Source organism: Triturus cristatus, chromosome 10 (genome assembly GCF_964204655.1).
Source record: "Triturus cristatus chromosome 10, aTriCri1.1, whole genome shotgun sequence".
In the NCBI taxonomy this organism is placed as follows: domain Eukaryota; kingdom Metazoa; phylum Chordata; class Amphibia; order Caudata; family Salamandridae; genus Triturus; species Triturus cristatus.
The window spans coordinates 1,092,726,363-1,092,745,856 of record NC_140593.1 but is presented as its reverse complement, the minus strand read 5'-3'; the positions used below and the strand labels follow the sequence as shown (position 1 = coordinate 1,092,745,856).

General features: G+C 47.7%; 1 protein-coding gene across 2 annotated transcripts in view; it reads left to right on the top strand.

Moving 5' to 3' along the window:
* The window catches only part of TSR3 (TSR3 ribosome maturation factor), a 117,258-nt gene that overhangs the window by 60,472 nt on the left and 37,292 nt on the right, over window positions 1-19,494 (top strand). For both annotated transcript variants that reach the window (XM_085629282.1, XM_085629281.1), the window contains exons 4-5: window positions 179-395; window positions 13,547-13,740. In XM_085629282.1, the coding sequence (XP_085485408.1) occupies window positions 179-395; window positions 13,547-13,740 (411 nt within the window). The remainder of the gene's footprint in view (window positions 1-178; window positions 396-13,546; window positions 13,741-19,494) is intronic.

The window sequence follows — 19,494 nt, the reverse complement described above, 5'->3', positions numbered from 1 at the left end:
AATGATTTTATATCTCTGTTTCACAACTGCTGATGGGGGAGCGACAGGGTGTCGGTTTTGTATTTTTGCATTGTGTGTCTGAATTGACTTAGGTTTTCTTTCATCCTGATTACATTTGGTTGGAGTTGACAGGGCAGGTGTAAAAGTTTTAATGCAGGTTTTGTGCTGTATTTGACAGACGTCGTTAACAGAGATGGAACAGATGAAGCAGATTCTCCACCATTTAAGTTTCCTTGTCCTCTGGCTATGTGGGAGCTCGGTCATTGTGACCCAAAGAGGTGCACAGGAAGAAAGCTGGCGCGCAAAGGCCTTGTGAGGAATCTTCGAATTAACCAACGTTTTAATGGGCTCATCCTGAGTCCCATGGGCTCCCAGTATGTTTCTCCTGCGGACAGGTATGTATGCCTTTAAAGGTTCCTTCTATGAATGGATGCCTTTTCTTAGACCATGTATTGAAGGCTGAAATCATATATTTATTTGAGTACCTTATATATGTTTTGTGTTCATTTTATGGTTAGAATCTTTCTTGGCCTCAGCACTGGTCTCCAAGAGTGATAAAGAAAACAGACTTTTTACACTTCAAACTTTTGAGCATTGTTTCTCATAAGATTAGGTAGAATTTGACCTCTGACATAGAGGGATTTGACTCTATTTTTGTGTCTTATTATGTTTCCTCGGTGTGCAATGCTTTCTTCTGTTAACTAGAATTTACTCTTGGTTCTATATTTTACTGTCATTTTTTTTTAACAGTTTTTGCAAGGGCTCTCAGTTGCGCACTGCTTTCGGGTAGCTTCCTCCCCACACTTGGATTTGCATTTGCAGCGACCCTTTTCTAAAAAACACAATTTTTCTTAAAGCAAAAGAAAAATTGTTCAAAGATGGCCGCAACGCATGCACATGTATATGTGGTGAATGTCTTTGAATGATTTGTTTTTTCGCTTTAGAAAAATCCTTTCAAACTGGCTGCTGCACCTACATGCATACTGCATTGTCCATCTAAAGAGTAAACGAAAACATTGGTAAAGCCAGTAGATATCACCGGTCATGACCTTTTGCAATAGCTATTTCCACTAGGCCCGTTGTTAAATAAATTCATGTCATATCATCAGTTTCAACACGGCAAGCACTTCTCCTAGGTTCACCCGCTCTTCCTTTTTTGCTATTGTTAATTGAGAGATAAGTGAAACAAAAAGAAGCAAGGTTTCGGATGGGAGATGCCAAGATTTCCAATTCCTAGTAGCCTCCAAGTAGTCCTATGGATAATAATAAATCACTTGTACTGTAAAAGGTCATTTTGAAAAAAAAAGACCATGTAGGTGAAATAGTGTTTCAGAACTGGTATTCTATGAAATACGTTTTTTATAATAGAGCGGCACTATATCCAGGCCCTTTTTGTGTCTTTAAGTTTATTTGGTAGTGGTTTCAGACTCAAGAATTAAAAGGTCATCCCACAGCTGTCGGAACCTCTTGTAGAGGACCACGGGGAAGCAGGAGCTACTGGGCCCAACGGTGGGGGTTGTGACCTTTTACTCTTTATTTCCAAAGGCGCGGCCTACTATGGATACTGAGTAACTAGGCCAAGTACTACCCCCTCCAGCATTTGACTCTGTGATAGCGCGGGTCAAGCAGTCCAAGGCTCTTCAGTCGAAGGTAGGTGCAAGATATGCGAGGACTCATAAGTCATAATACCTCCGGTGACCCCAATAGAGTGATGATTAAGTCCAATACTCTTTTTTACTTGTAAAAGCAGTATGTATAGCACATGCTAAACACAGCACACTAAGTCATCCACACAGTAGCCTCTCAAGGCTAGCGATCAAGCACTTGTCAGGGCAAAACTCCCCCTAAAGTGCGAATCCTCTCGCTTCCACTCTCGTCCTCCAGGAAATATTCTACATCCCTGGTGGATTCTAGGAGCTGACCTCAGGTGCCCACACTAGCGATGCTTACCAGCCTTGCTTTTGCCTTCAAAGTTTTTTAGCTGGTCGGGCAGTCACACACTGAGCTCCAACAAGTCACACATGGGCCTACGGCCCTCCTTCCACCTTACCCCAACCGTGGCCTTCAGAAGATTGCATCTGCCTGGGTGCTTCTCTGCCCAGTGCTTCACACTGAGCAGCTCTCACTGCGCTCTTCCCATGGTCAGCGGGATCAGCATGCTGGTACGTCGCCGAAGAAGGAGTGTTCCAGCAGGCAGGTTCTGGGCTTGTTTCTGAGCCCTTCTGCTGTTCAGAGACTCTTCTGACATGGCGACAAGCTCATTGGTTGTAGTGTCCCCCCTTCTGGCATATGATTGTCGCAGATATGGGTGCAGTCACGATCAGGTCAGATCCCCTGGGCGATGGGCCGAACAGTCTCAGTGGCCTCTTAGCAAATAGGGATTTACAGACACGGGCGATGGCCCACAGGTTCAGTTGCACAGGTGACGACCCACCTTCTCAGTTGAAGGGCGATAGCCCCAAAAATCCCAATGGCCCTCTTCCTGGCAAAGGAGGTCATTGACACATGCAGCAGCCCAATCAAGATCAGTGCTGATGGGCGAAGGCCCACAACTTCACCGCAGCCCCTACGGGGGATGCCTACTTTCACAAGAGAGTGGATGACTGTCTCCCATCACTGTCCTGACTGGATTCGGCACCTCACACTCTGCTCACAGGGATCCCCTTGCCAGGATGCCCACCGGACCTTGCTCCAGCCAGGTTTTCTATTTCCCCTCACAGAGCACACTGGTCTTGGCAGGAAGGCAGAAGGCTGGTGCTCCAGCAAGGGAGTAGCCAGAAAATGTAAATACCCCCCACTTCGAACCAAAGCTTTTATGGCACCAAGCAAACAAAGCAAGTCATCACGACCCTTCCCAGATGAGCTCTCTTGGCTCGTCCATCCTACCATCTATCCATTCATCCTTCCATCCTCCTGCTGATATCCATAATTTCAACCTTAACATTCTGTCATCCATTCATTCTTTCATCTATCATTCAGTCTTTCACTATTCCATCCTTCCTTCCAGCCATGTTCAAACCTATGCATGTGTCTCCAAACATATCCGTCAATCTATCCACCCTTTCACTCGGCGATCTCTACATCCACCCTTTCTCTAATTCATCCATCCTTTGTCATTTATCCATCCATCCACCATTTCACTCCATCCATCCATTCTCCCTTTCACTCATCCATCCATCCTTTCACTCATTCATCTACCCATCCTTTCACTCAGCCATCCAATCATCCATCCTTTCACTTATCCTTCATTGTAATCACTAATCCATCCATTTACCTTTTCACTCACACATCCACCCCCTTACTCATCCATCCATGCTTTCACTCATCCGTCCATCCATCCATCCACCCTCCCTTTCACTCATCCATCCATCCATTTTTTCACTCATCCATCCATCTACCCTTTCTTTCTTCCACTCTCCCTTTCACTCATCCATTCTTTCACTCACCCACCCTTTCATCCATCCACCCTCCCCTTTACTCACCCATCCATTCTTTCACTCATCTGTCCTTTCACTCATCCATCCATCCTTTGGCTCATCCATCCACCGTTCACTCCATCCATCCATCTACCCTTTTACTCCATCCATCTGTCCATCCTCCCTTTCACTCCTCATCCATCAATCCATCCACCCTCCCTTTCACTGATCCACCCATTCTTTCACTCATCCATCCTTTCATCCATCAATCCACTCTTTCACTCATCCATCCATTTTTCACTTAACCATCCTTTAAGTCATTAATCCAACCATCTACCCATCCATCCTTTCATTCACCATTCCATCTACCCTTTTACTCACACAATCATCCATTTATCGTTTCACTTACTAACTTCCCTTTGTCTGCCAAGTTGCAGATAGAAGAGGCCCATCAAGAACTCCACCCCGCTGTAGCTTCTAAAGTTGGGGAGATCACAGCGTCCCAGCATCCATCAATCCATCAATCCATCCATCTATATTTTTGTTCATCCATCTAGCTACCATTTCACTCCACTCATCCAGCCACCCTTTCACTAATTCAAACATCCTTTCTAATCATCCATCCTCCCTTTCACTCATCTATCCATTGAACCTTTCATCCATCCACCAACCCTCTTTTATACATCCATCCATTTTTTCTCTTATCCATCTATCCACATGTGTATCCATTCATCCACCCTCGCTTTCGCTTATCCATTCATTCTTTCACTCATCCATCCTTATATCCATCTCTTCACTCATTCATCCACCCACCCACCCTTTCACTCACACCTATCCATCAGTCCTTTCACTCACTCACTCACTCAACCAACCAACCACCCTCCTTTCAAATTATTTAAGTGCCTTTGTCTACCGAGCTGAAAACAGAAGAGGCCCATCAAGAACTCCACCCGCTTAAGCTGCAAAAGTGGGGGGTTCATGACGCCCCTGTGCTCAAGGCACTGGGCAAGTGTTCTTGGCTCCTAGGTGAGGGCCCCTTTCCCAGATGGGAGATTGGCAGTCCTTCGCCCCAAGTGCTGGTTCCAGCAGCAAGAAGTCTTGGTGATCTTCCCTCTCCTGATGATGTATTGCTGTTCAACAAAGTATGGGGCACATGTTCCCATCTTTATAGTCCAAAAACGTGATTTAGTGTCTGGCCTTTGAAATTCGTGTTGGGGTGTCAGCTCCTTAAAGTGCTGTGTCATCTACACTGCCCCTTTGGCAAAGGGACAGTCTGCCACAATTCTGAGTGGCGCACAACACAGCCCACCGGAACACACGGGGATCACACCTGGCTATCTGCCTCCACTAAAGGTTCGAAGGACTAAGCCTTCCTCTATATCAGATTCCATGGCAGTGCTAAACTTGTCAGTCAGGCCCCACTGACCAGTGACTTTTCCTGGAATCAAAGATACCTTTTATGTGTACAGAGGATGCTCTTCGTCTCTTCCTTCAATGTGTGTCCCCCACCCCAGCCCTCGATAATGTCAGCAATGCACATCTCCTGTCTAGGGGTTGCAGTCCTCACTTCTCCATCCTCAAGACCTGGGCTTCCAAAATGAAACCTACTGACCTCCATGTTATGCACCGTTGAAAGGCATACACATGCAACCCAGCAGGTACACACAAGTATCACGTGTTGTACGGCGCTACACACCCTCCATGCAGGGCAAGGGTGAGTTCTGTTTAGAGGCACAGAACTTTACATTAGTTGACCAGTGGGCTCCACTCAACTTACACGGGTAAAAAGGCCTGTTGGCATTACTGATTCTGTTGAACACAAAAAAGGGTATGCTGCCACCACCATGCTCATGTCACTTAACACCGGGAAAGGACAGTAGCCCACTAGTTTCACGACGTTGGCGATTGGTGCGCAACTTCCAGTGTAAACAGACTGCGTTACTGTAAGAAAGGCCTATGTCATGGCACACACACATGATCCATTTTTGCCAATGACCAGAAATCAGTACCATGGATCCAGGTATCTTTGCTGCTGGGGTACTCAGGGCAGGGGTGCCTGTCCATCACCATGCTAGGGACTTTTCCATCCCAACATAAATATACCTTCAGTAGGTTATTGGCATGCTCTCTCTGGCATCATGAGCCAGTGTGGATCCTTTAAAAAAAAAAAAAAATGGTATTGACGCATGTTGTCAGGAAGAATAAAGTATAAGAATGATCAGTCAAATTGTTTTACAATTATCCAAACCAAGAGCAAATAGCAGTACTAGAGTAGGTTCAGAAACAAGTTGATGGCATTCAAGATTTGTAACTTTTGTAGTGAACTATTAACCCCTTACAAAAAAAAAAAAACTTTCCCTACCCGGCAACCACTGCTGTTTCTAACTGTAAATGAAGTCAAAGGTTAAAGTCCCTGTGGTGATAAGGAGAGAACAGAGAGACGAAGTCATCTTTACACCATAGTAAAAGTTGTGAGCCTGCAGTCCTCTGTTTGGTGCATGCGTCTGTGTGTGAAAAGAGCTCAGTTTGTGCAGTGAGAGGGGGAGAAATCATGTCAGGGGGCATATGAGGGTAGAGTATCATCCTTAGTGCAGTGTTTAAAGGCCTCCACCAGGGTATCCCATGTTTGTGCAATGGAAAATTCCCTAAGCCCAGCGCGTTCCTCCCTATGGAGAAGGCAGCACTCAGATTAAAACCAGGAGAGCATTATCTTAGTCCAACTTGTAAAGGTTGGGGTGGCAAGGAGCCTTTCCAGTGCAGCGTTTTATTGCATTTCGATAAGAAGAAAGCTAAGTAAAGTTTCTGGTGGACTACTTACCTGTCTTAGGTTGGGTATACAGGCCTAGGCTGGGTGCTTCAGGGGAATTCACTAGCCTTTGCGCCATTGGTGTTTAGAATTTGAGAACTTTCCTCCAATAGGAGGAGAGAGTTGGGCACGGGTAGAGCATATGCAGCAATTCAGCTTCTATCTGCAAGCACTGGGGCACGTGGCAGGGAATATTCTATTGATTTGGGCCGGTGTGAATTATGTGTGGCTCAGGATATGAAATTGAATATATTTATATGGGAGCCACAGGACATTTTGTTGGGCTGTTTCAGGATTTTAGCCCGGTCCGGATCATTTAAAGCTTGAGCCATTTCAGTCTCCAATGAGCACGAAATGAAGGCAGAGAATGGTCGAAGTGTTGTAGAAAAGCTTGGTAGAGCCTTAGAAACAGTTTACGAACAGTATCTACAGCATAAAGTGCCTGAAAAACTTTGTGCTGAGCTTGTGCTAAATATCGGATCCGGAATATGGTGGTGAGTGTTTAAGGTGTTCATATGTTAGGAATTGACCCAGGTGTAAATTCTAGTCCATCCTTTTAGTTGGAAAGTCCAGCAACTCACTGTCAACGAACAAATCACCCAGTGTCGTTAAGCCAACTGCATGTCGCTAGCGGAGTTGTCCTGGGTGAAGCCAATCAGTGCTGGTGGGAAGACAGAATAGGGAGGTGGTTGATTGTTTAAAAATGGAACGGGGGATGATCACAGGTATATTTGCGAAATAATATAATGAACGGGGCAATACCACCATCTTTAGGGGTTCTATCCATCCCACAACCGATAAGGGAAGTGATGACCAGAAGGCAGTTGGGCCCGCAGAGATCTAGTCGCTTTGCCCAAGTTGCCATCGATTAAGCCAATGGCAGAATGATTGATTTTAATCCTTAAGTACTGAGACATGGTGGGTGCCTGAGGTAATCGGGGGTCCATTCGCAGAGAAAGGAGCAATTTGTAGGAGGCGTGAAGAGGGAAAATGTGTGATTTTGCCTAATTTACTTTAAGCCCAGAGATCACTGCGAAATTAAAAAGACGCGCAAGAGGTGTCAGGTCTTCATTTGCATCTCAGATGGATAACAGGATATCATCTGCATAGGAGACACCACGTAAATTGAGCCTCTAACCAGCATACCCCAGTGTACGCCGAGGAGCTTTAGACAAGTTGCCAGTGGCTTCACTGCCATAGCAAGTAGCAGCAGAGAAAGAGGACATCCCTGACGGGCGCCTCTGCCCACGGTTGAAGAGGTGGAGATGCATTTTCCTATTTTGCCCGAGCAGAAGGACAGGAGTAGAGTTTCTGGATTCACTTATGCCAGTGTGGGCCTATTCAAAGCAGCCGTAGCACTTTGTGCATGTAGTCCCAACGAAGGGAATCAAAAGCCTTCTCTAGGTGTTGTGCAATATATGCAGCTGATGGGTAGTCATTAACTGATTCATCCTTAACGTGCCACAATCTACGAAGATTAAGGGAGCTATTGTGTCCCAGGATAAAACCTGCCTGATCCTCATGGATTAGATCAGGCAATAAGCTTCAATCTTGGCAAGAATTTTATAGTCTGTGTTCAGAATTGACAGAAAGAGGCCAAATCAGAAGGGTCTTTTTGTGGTTTCAGCAATGTGGATTTGAGAGCTTCAGTAAGGGTAGGCAGGAGGGTGCCTGCAGTAAATATCACTTTGTAGAGGGCTTCCATCCTAGGCACTGAGGGACTGTTAAAAAAGGTATAAATTCAGCCAGTAGTGCCGTTGGTACCAGGAATGTTCCCTGGTGGAAGATCCTTTAGTTATAGACTATCGGGAGTGGATAAAACAGTGCTTTCCAGCTCCAGTAGAGACGCCTCCATAGCTGCTACTTCCATGGCAAGGGTCCACCCAATGCCCACTGTGGTTTTCAAGCTTAAAACTCCTCATGACTACTTTAAAGGTTTCCCACTCTATCATGGGGGATGAGGCGGTCCCTTCATTTTCTGGGGGTAAAAAATGGTGATATGGTCAGTGATCATGTGACTGAAGAATACATCCTCCAACATAGGGGTCAACAATCGCCAAGTGGGGATTGGAGCAAGCAAACTGCCCCAGATAATCTCTAATTATAAGGGGTTATGATTGGACAGGGTCCTGGAATAATAGGACACTGAGGTGGCCTGGGTGTGCAACAATTGTGAACAGACAAAGCAATCAAGGCAGCTTGTGTATGGGGGAGTAGAAAGAAAATTTGCAATGTGTTGGGTAACGGATATGAAGTGTCACCTAGGTCCAATTGCACTAGCCTCTGCCGAAGGTGCATCTGGGTAAACAGTGCAGGGTAGTATAGTAGTAGAGGAGTGGGTCTGTCGAGATCTGTGTCTAGGAGACTATTAAAGTCACCACCCAAGATCCAAGGAGCAACTGGCCAATCTACGGGTAATGTAGAGAGGTGGGCCCAAAAGGCCAACTGATCAGTGTGTGGCGCATAGATCACCCCTAGGTATAGGAGTCGTTAATCTAGTCGGCCCCTCAACAAAACTAACCGGCCTTCAGTATCTGCAATCACCTCATCCATCTGGTAAGGAAGTCCCGCCCTAATCCAAAGTGCATTGCATCGGGTGTAGGCGAAAAAGCCTGCACTATAAATATGGTCCGCCTTCTCAATTGTAATCAAGAGATGTTTTCGGTGGTCAGGCGTGTCTCTTGCAAAAAGCCAAATTGAAGTTGCCAACGGACCAGTGCTGCATCAATCGGATAAGGCATGTTTATTGACGGACGCAGTTGCGTTGTCTCCTAAAGCTAATCAAGGCCTCAGGGAACCCGCTTTCAAGTATTTTCCCAAATATCGATTCATATATCTCTACCATTGCATCTTTGGCAGACCCACTCATTGGGCTCCATGACTACCGGAACAGTTAGTTATTCAGACGGTCACCTCAGGCTTCCCCGAACACATTCCTAGTCCTGAAGAAGACCCGCAGAGATGTTTTCCAGTAACATTCTTTCCCAAAGGATCGAAATGTCGACGTATTGAGCAAGACATCTCATACTAACATTTCACATAGTGATGCGTAACGATAAGGCTATATGTGATAAATAATGAGCCAAGTCACTGCAGATGTTTAATGAAGATTCCTTTCTTTCCCACCCCACTATGCACTGTAAATGTTGAATGTTGTTTCTTGTATACTACATGTCATATGTTTATGTATGCAAATGTTTTTATATGGTTTTCTGCTTGTATACATTTGTATTTATAATGTGAGATACGATTTATGACGAATAATATAACGGTCACTTTCTGGAGTTTATTTTTTGTCAGTCTCGGTTTATCTGTATGGTATGTACCATTGATTGGTTCTTTCCTACTGATCAGGACATATCTAGGTAGTAAAAAGATATTCAGTTTTACTCGGCAGAATCAACCACTAATACATACTGTGGTATATATGGGTAATCACACCTGTGTCCCTATCTGTTTGCAGTATTAGGGTCAGCGTGGCTTAGCTGAGCTCCAAGGTCCCTATTCTTTTATACCTGCAATCTTCTTCGCCGCCTGCTGGATGGCCTAGGAGTGCCAAAACTGTCACTTCCCAGTCTATTATTACCGGTCTATTATCCTACAGATGCCCAGCCTTCTAACATCATTCCCTATTTCAGCATCCAGACACAGTTCTTTATCTGACTATGCGTTTGAATTCGGGGATTTCCCATATAGGTAATACCTGGGAGTAGGGTGAGCCAACCCCCACTGACCCATCCAAACCCTAGGCATGGAGTGCCGTTAGTATTACTTGTTCACCCCTTCTCTGGGGTGTCTTCCACCTGTTTATTTTCATTGTCCGTAAACTCCCTCCAATAGGGCCCTGAATGCGCCTCCTCCTGTGGTGTAGCACCCAGCCATGAATTGTAGTTGCGATGCCTGATGGCATGCCTCAGGGTCTGGGACCCGAAACCCTGCTTGCTCTATCTACATTGCAATGTTTCCATCTTAACTCTACTTCTTTTCTCCCCCTCATACGACATTGATCTCTGCAGATTTGAGTTTTTGAGCATCTCACGTGGGATGTGGCACATGCTGCAGTGGAATACGTCTAAGCACCTAGGGAGCACTACCATTTTAACTCTAGCTATTCTGCCTTCTCAGATAGAGGCAGTGAGGTCCAGTTCTCTATGTTCCCCGTGTTCAGTGTATATAGTAACTTGTACAGGTTCATATCTTTCCATTTATTCTGATTATTGGCCCCTGAATCCACAGGTATTGCAAGGCGTTCATTTCCTATGGTATATCAAGTGTCGGTAGTTGTTCCTGCATGTATGACTAAATGCCCCAACTGGAAAAATCACTGGGTTGTGCTTATTGACTCGCAGCCTTGACTGCTTACTCAACCCGTCCTCTCATCCGGCAGCATCTGTAAGGAAATAAGGGAGTTCTCAAGTAGATCAGCCGTTCGCAGCATAGAGTGACACCACACGACTGTCACCCAACATCCGCAAGATACAGTCGTTTAGCGCCACTCGCAATCTGCTCACCAGGGAGTACAACTGTTAGTTATTCAGCTTGGCCGTACTTGCATGACTTACAGTTGATATTAATCAATGTTCCACACTTTGGGATGTCAAAAAAATGCATTTCAATCAAAAAGTTCTTAGAGTCATTTATGGCAATAGTCCGGTCTTCATTCATAGATTGATTTGGAGTTACCATCAATCTCGACCACTGACCTCTGCCACTTCTGGTCTAGTGGTGGGAGCAAAACTCAATAAGATGAAAATCGGTTGTTATGTTATTTTAATTTATTCAGCGCACAGCTACTCGGAAGTGTCCCGGCGCTGGCAACAGAAAGGCGGCCCAAAAACACAGATGTCCATTAAAACAGAGTCTTCAAAGACTTCCTGAACAGACGAGGATCAGAAATGGCCCTCAAAGTCAGGGGAAGCGAATTCCAGGCAAGGCAGGCTCTCCGGGCAAAAGAGTTGCCCCCCAGCCGTTGACGCTTAAATTTGGGCACCTGCATCAGCAGCAGTGAGGACGACCTCAGCTGTCTCCTAGGAATGTAGAAGGTGAATCTGTCCTGCAAATAAGAGGGGCCTAATCCATAGAGGGCCTGTTGCACAATTGACAGCATTTTGAATTTCAGTCGTGTTTCAACGGGAAGCCAATGAAGTGACCGAAGCTGCGCCCGTACACTATGCCTGGAGGACAGCCCCCCCTAGAAGTCTGGCGGCCGAATTTTGGACCACTTGCAATTTCTTTACGAGGTAGCCCGGGCTGCCCGCCAGGAGGGCATTCGCGTAATCCAGGTGGGAGAGAACCAGTGCGCGCACCACCGTCTCTCTGGCCTTATATGGCAGCAAGGGGAGAAACTTCTTTAAACTCTTCCTCAGCCCAAAGCATGTGCCGGCCAGTTTTTTTTACATGCGATGCAAAGTTCAAGTTCTCGTCAAACCAGACGCCGAGATTTTGGAGGGAACATTGGGACAGACTTTATGAGTTGGACACAGAGGGGGTTGCAGGGATTTCAGCTGCTCTGCCGAGAAGGTAATGGGGGAGGAGGACTCTAAGACAAGTGGGGCAGAGTGACGTGCCCTGGGCCCTGACTGCGCGCTGACGGGCGCAGACGGGCTTGCCTTAGGCGTGCCGTCGGCGCGCTGTCGGCACGCCCGCTGCGCTCGTCCGCTGCGCTTCCTATCAGGCCTACTACTTTAAGGGCGTGGCTGGGTCCGGAATTCAGCGTGCAACATCTAGAGCGCTGACCGCGAAAAACGCGCGTCGCCTTCAAGATGGCCGCTGTGGTACCAATAATCCCCCAGAGGAGCAGCCTGTAACACAAGGCTCGTGATGCGCCCTGGTAACAAGAACCCCGGTGAGTGGCCGTAAACTGCTGGGTGACAAAATTCAAATCTCACAGAGAGATAGTCAGAGGGCCAAATTCACACAGTTAAAATACACCCCCCACAATTTCCTCAATAAAACAGACAACAAAAAGAATACAAATTTAAAATGGAAATAGGGCTAAACGCAGCCTTTCAGAAGCCTTGTTGTACCTTTTCTTATCGCTCAGCTCAATTGTGGAGTTGCACGCCCCTTGTGTTGCGCAGTACTTACAAATATTTTGCTTTTAGAAAAGCTTTAAAAAATGGACTATTTTTAACAAATGAGGTTAATAATAATATCGCTAATGGATTTACCACCAGTGTACCCTTTTGGGTATGTGCACTCTTTATAAAAAATATAAATAAATAAATCCGTGCACTAGAGAGTTCTTTGATATAAATCATTAAAAAGTGAATCATAGTTAAATGGGTAGGTTTGAAACTGCTGGAAATAACTTGCTTAAGGAAAGACCAGTTGAACTCCTGTTGAGTCTCATGTCAAGAGAAGGGATCTAAATAAAGCATTTGTTTATTGTGGTGCACAGAGTTCATCTAGTGAAAAGCACAGTTGTTCATGAATTCAGTGAAAATTCGCAGGATTAGAAACCAGCATTAAAAGTACCTTTTCTTATCCGTTTCGTGCCTTGAGCAGCCATGCATACAGTGTCCTTGAAGCATTATTAAAACACTATGCTACTGCTTGTTAAGTGTGAAATATAAATGTCTGTGCAAAGTGAAATTTAAAGAAACTTATTTGAAAGCAAAACAATGAATTCCTATTATGCTGGGCTGGCTTGATTCAACCAGAAGCTATATGTGTTAAATGTTTAAAAAAGATTGTGCCCACTTTTACCTGTTGATGACTTTCTAACTACATCCCTGTAGGTGAACCTTCATCTAAGGCGTGGTGCATGTGTAGTTCATCTGCCCAGAACCCATAGAACCCAGGAAAATATCTTTTAAACTTCACTTTAAAACGGAAAACATTTAGTATTACGTAATCCTAACATCTGTTTTAATTGCAGAGATTTTTAAAAGTGGTTCAACATTGTAATGCATGATGAATATTTGTATGGTTTTCAATTAAAAGCTTTTAATAAATAAAGGTTTGATTTAAATGTTTTAAAATAATGAAAGATATTTATCAAAATGATCAGCCTGTTATTTAAGGAAGACAACATGAGCCAGTTATGAGGTGTGACAAACTACTTTTGATTGTGCAAAATCTACCTGTTGACAGCAAATAGATCTAGAAATGCAGCTGCATTCTGATGCCCAGGAGTTCTAGGAAGATCAGTGGAGAGTGAAACATGTTTTTCTGGGTACTCTGGAAGATGGAAACGCTTTCCTGGTCTAGAATATATTGAAAATGTAGTCTTATTGTGCACAGTGAAATATTTTTGATGTTGTGCCTAGTTCCCAGAGCATGATTTGACAATGAAGAAACCACATCCTTCCCTTTCTTTCAGACAGATTGTTGCTGACAGCGGGGTAGCGGTTATTGACTGCTCATGGGCTAAACTCGCGGAGACCCCATTTTCTAAAATGAGAGGCAGTCACCTGCGACTGCTGCCCTACCTGGTGGCTGCTAACCCCATAAACTATGGACGTCCGAGCAAGCTGTCTTGTGTGGAAGCCTATGCTGCTACATTCTGCATTGTTGGTAAGCACACCTGAGAAAGGTATCTATCTGCTCTTGCCTGAATCCCATCTTTTACCTGGCCATTGGCAATCTGCACATCTCTGAAACTGACAGGTTTTATGCTCAATTTGAATTTGCCTGGTCTGCCTTTTCACATTTTGTTGACCGACTGACTTTACAAGTGTTTGAAAGCCACGAGGCAATACTTTCTAACATTTAACATCTGGCAAAAACATCATCAATTTTGTTCTTCTAATTTTATGATAAAAAGAGAACGCCCCAGATGGTTTCGACGCTTAATTGTGAAAAATAATTGCCCTGTTGAAAAGATTTTTTGTAACACACCATTATCTTTATTGTCCCAGCACAGTGATGCTACTCCAGGTAGTTGTAATGGTGGATAGTTCCTACTATTGATGGTTCTGTATTAAACTTCCAAATACTTTTTTGTTGTTGGTTCTACCTATCACTGGGTTTTACAAGGTTTATGTAAAAGTGCAGCTTGTGTTTTATGGACATAGATACAGACATTTCTGACCTCTGGTTTTGGAGAGGCTGCTAAAGCAATCTCACAACACATGATTTTCCTTGTGATACTTAATAACCATTTTGTGTAATTTTGTGTAATTTAAGTGACATATTTGACTTTTTTTTTTTTTAAAAACCTTTATTTTCAAAAGTCTGGACACAGCTATTCAGCCGACAACCCGGAGGCTCGGCAGCTTCGGTAAAGAGGAACAGAGACGCGTCCACAGTACAGTGAAGGAGGAGTGCAAAGATTCCATTTTTTAAATAAACACAAAACACACAACAACCCCCAGCAAGGCAAGAACACTGAATGCCCATGGTGATAGCCCCCCAGGGGAGGCAGGACCCCAATCATCTACCATTTACAGTACCGTGAAAAGAGGAAGAAGGGGGACAGCAGAGGCCAAAGAAGTCCATTAACCATACTGAGCTGGAAAGAAGGTTAGGAGGAAAGCTGTTCCTCGGGGGGATCCAGATCAGGGGCGAGACAAATTCCCCCCCTGTATTGGTTCCACCGCCCCCAGACGGCGTGCCACTTCCGAGGGCGGCCTCTAGCGCAATATACCGTCTTCTCCCTTAGCATACTCCAGTCCATATTTTCTTTCCACGCGGTCAATGTGGGGGGGCCCACGGATCCCCACAATCGCGCTATATCTCTCTTAGCGACCATGTTACCCAGAGTCACCCATTGGGTCTGCGCCGCATTGAGATCAGTGGGCCCCCAGACATTCAGGAGACAACACCGCACTTCCGGCTGCATAGCAATGCCCGTCACCTCCCCCATCACTGCATGGACTCTCCGCCAGAATTCCGTGATGACACCACATTCCCAAATGATATGCAGAAAAGTACCCACCATACCACATCCCCTCCTGCATAGGCCGTCCTCCGAGAATCCCATGTGAACCAGCCTTGGCCCCGTCACGTACACTCGATGCAGTATTTTAAGCTGCACCAGCCTCAGACGCGACGGGATCGCAACCTCCTTAGGAGAGGAAACAGCAGACTGCCAATCCTCGTCATCCAACTCGAGGCCGTCCCTAGACCACTGGTCCCTCAGCCCCAGAAGCATATCCGCCCGGACGTTGATCAGTTTCTTATAGATGAGCGAGATCGTGCTCTCGGGCATATGACCATCAAGGACCCGGTCCTCCAAAGGAGAGGACTCAGGCACCTTCTCACCCTCTATGAGGACTGATCGGAGGGCGTGACGCACCTGAATATAGCGGAAAAACTCAGATGGCCCCAGCTCGTACTCCTTCTGCAACTCTTCAAAGGACTTCACCCTCCCCTTAATCAGGACATCTCCGACCCTGGAGATGCCGATCAAGTCCCATTTGTCAAAGCCTTTTGTGTGCCAAAGCCTACCCAATCTCTCAGATTCAAACAGCGGGGTAGAGAGGGTGAGCCTATCCTTCCAGCCCAGCGAGTCAGTTGCCATCTTCCACACACGCACCGCCACACCAGTGGGCCCCGTGAGGGACGAGTCCAGGGACCGCGAATACAACGCCCTGTAATAGTTACCACCACGCAGCAACCACCTGTCCATGGCATACCCAGGGCTGAGGGCCGGGCCATAAAACCCATGATTAATCGCACTCAGCTGGGTGGCCCAATAGTACCGTCGGATGTCTGGAAGCGCAATACCCCCGTCGTACCATGGGAGCGTCAACTTTGCAATAGCTATTCGCGGCCGCCCGTCCCACAGCAACGCTCGTTGGAGGCCTTCGACCTCCCGAAAGTAGTTGGCCGGTACCCAATCCAAAGTATTCTGCAGTGCGTAGAGGAACCGGGGAAGAGACATCATTTTGAACAGGGCCGCACGCCCAACGAGGGAGAGCGGCAGCCTCCGCCAGCCCTCCACATCCCGCCTCAGGCGCGCTAGGGGGGGGAGCAGGTTCCTCTCATATCGCACGGCAGAATCCATGGAGATAAAGATCCCAGATACACGAAGCCCTGCTGAGCAACCTGGATCGAACAAGTTCGAGGGATCGGTGGAACCTCGCCACTAAGAACATATAAATACGATTTACTCCAGTTGATAACGAGACCCGAGTTCCTACCGAAAGATGTGAGTACGTCACAGACCACTATAAGTGATTTCTTGGGTGAGGCAAGATACAACAGGATGTCATCAGCATAGAGCGATATACGGTCCTCGTGCTCAGGCGACCATCTAAGTCCCCGTATATCCGGGTGCCAGCGTATCCACGCAGCCAGCGGCTCAAGGGCAAGGGCGAACAACAATGGCGACAGGGGACAACCTTGCCGAGTACCCCTCCCAAGCTGAAACGGAGTCGACGCCCGGCCATTTACCACCACACTCGCAAGAGGACCCTCATACAGCAACCTTACCCAGCTCACAAAACCGTGGCCAAAGCCGAACTTGGTCAACACGGCCCACAAGTATGCCCATTCCACCGTGTCAAAGGCCATCGTGGCATCGAGAGACGCCACAATAGCTGGTTCACGCAGCGTGCCCGCCCTGGCGATTACACCATGAAGGCGCCGAAGATTTAACGCTGTGTTACGGTGCGGGATGAATCCGGATTGATCCGGATGGACCAAGTCACCGAGTACCCTAATCAACCGGGCCGCCAGGATTTTAGCCAGAATTTTCGGCTCTGCGTTAAGGAGTGAGATAGGCCTATATGAGGCGCACTTATCTCGGGGTTTGCCCTCTTTGTGTATAACCACAATCGTCGCCAGTCGCTGATCCAACCGGAGGGCCCCACTCCCCCGCGCCTCCACGAACATGGCGCGCAGGTGAGGGGCAACCCTATCCGGAAATAGCTTGTACAGGTCGACCGGCAAGCCGTTCGGACCCGAGGCCTTGCCCGAGTTCAACGCGCGGATAGCCCCCGCCACCTCATCGACCGTTATGTCACCATCTAGATCGTCCCTATCTATATCAGAGACACAGGGCAATGCAATATCACGCAGGAGGTCACGCGAGTCCTCGGGCGGCCTGTCCGACACTGAGGCATAAACCATACGGAAATAGTCCGAGAAACACTGCACAATCCTCTCAGGTTCCACAATCACCTCTCCCTCCTCTCCCGTCAACTCCGGCACTACTCTATTGACCCGTTCTTTTTTGTCCAGCCAAGCCAGGAGTTTCCCGGCCTTGTCACCAACATCATACAGACGGCCCTGCTGTTCCCTACCGAGGGTCTTAGCGGCATTCGTCACCAGGTCCTTATACTCTGATTGCTTCAAGCACAGCTCATGCAGTGAGGCCTCTGTAACCTCCTCCTCCAGCGCTCCCTCCAAAGCCGCGATCTCCTCCTGAACCTGCAAAACCTCGCCATCTCTCCGCCGCTTGGCAGCCACTACAAGGGAGAGGGCTTCCCCTCGCAGCACGGTCTTAAATGCTTCCCACAGCGACACTGCCGAGTCCACGGATCCCTGATTGTCCTTGAAAAAATTATCTACTGTCTTTACCAGCGCGCTGCGCATCTTGGGGTCTCGGAAATACCAAGGGTTGATAGGGGCCACCCTTCCCCCTCCCTCTCGACCCAGATCCTGCCTGACCCACACCGGCGAATGGTCAGATATACCACGCGCCATGTGCCTGGCCCCAGACACCAATGAGGCATGCGCAGCCAGAGTGAGTAGGTAGTCAATCCTAGAAAGGCTACCATGCGCCCCGGAGTGGAAAGTGTATTGGCTCTGTGTGGGGTGCCGGAGCCTCCAGCAGTCTATCAGGCCAAGCGTATCTAGAAAGTCTGGAAGCCACTTCTGAGCCCCCCCGTGTCTCTGGGCGGGTATCTATCCAGCAGGCCGGAGCCAACAGCGTTGAAATCACCTCCCACTACAAGCATACCCCCCGGGAGATCCAGCAGGGCCCTACCCAGATCTGTGAAAGTGGAGGCCTGCAGGGCCGGCGGGACATAAACCGAAACTAAAACCAAAGTTCTTCCTTCCCACCGCCCCGCCACCGCCACAAACCTCCCCCTATCATCAACAATGGTGGAGTCCACCTCAAATGGTAGCGAGGCTCTGACTAGGATGCCCACAACCCTGGACCCAGAGGAGAATCCCGAATGAGCTATGAATTTATAACCCTTCCTATTCAGGGCATAGCACGTATTACCTATAAGATGCGTCTCCTGCAGCAGGGCGACATCCGGCAATGACCGTTTCAAGAATTGCAAAACAATCCCACGCTTAATGCGATCCCCCAAACCATTCACATTCCAGCTTATAACACTTAAACCCCTACCCCCATCCCCAAACGTAAAGAGGCCCACCCCACACCCGAAGAGCCCCCATGGAACAGTCCTGGAAATAATCACTATGCCTTGCTGAAACAAACACCCCAACAACAACCCCAAAATCCCGGAAACCCCCCCCACCCTGCACCCCTGCTGCAGCTTACAAAGCCCCCCCAACTTGCAGTGTGCCTGTCGCCCTACCAAACCCATAATCTACAAAAAGTACCCTAAGGGAGGAAAGAGCTCCCCTCGTCCTCCCACAACCTCCGTGTTTACTGCAAGTCATTATCTAAAGTCAGTCCGAGTCAGTCCGGTTCCGAATACATCAACCTTGTTCATCCCGGCCACTGTCCCCGTCTACGGCAGTGTCCTCTTCCGTGCGTCGTCGAGGCAGAGCGTCGAGCCATTCATCCGCCATGGCAGGCGACTCAAAGAAGAATGTTCGGTCTTCAAACTCCACACGTAGTCTGGCAGGGAAGAGCATGGCGTATTTCAGATCCCTCTCCCGAAGCCTTCTCTTCACCCCCAGGAAGCCCTGCCGCTGCCTCTGTACCTGCTGGGTGAAGTCAGGATAGAAATTCACCGACGCGTTCTGGAAGGGGACCGGGCCCGTTACCCTCGAGGCCTGCAGGATAGCGTCCCGGTCTCGAAAATGAAAGAGCCGGGCGACGATCGGCCTCGGTGTGGCTCCCACCTTGGGCCGCCCACCAGGCACTCTATGGGCCCGCTCAACTGCGAAGAACTTCCCTAGACCCTTAGGCTGCAGATGATTGAGCACCAAGTCCTCCACGAGCAGGTCCACTGAAATCTCGTCCGAGGACTCCGGGACCCCGATAACGCGCACGTTGTTGCGCCTGGCCCGGCTCTCGAAGTCCTCCAGCCGACGGGCTGCGAGATCATGCTCGGTCCGCAACTTACAGACCTCGGTCTGCAGGTCCGAGACATCATCGGCGAGGCCCGTGGTCTTGATGTCCAGGGATTTGACCCGTTCATTTGTTTTGCCCAAATCCGCGCGGATCAGATTCACATC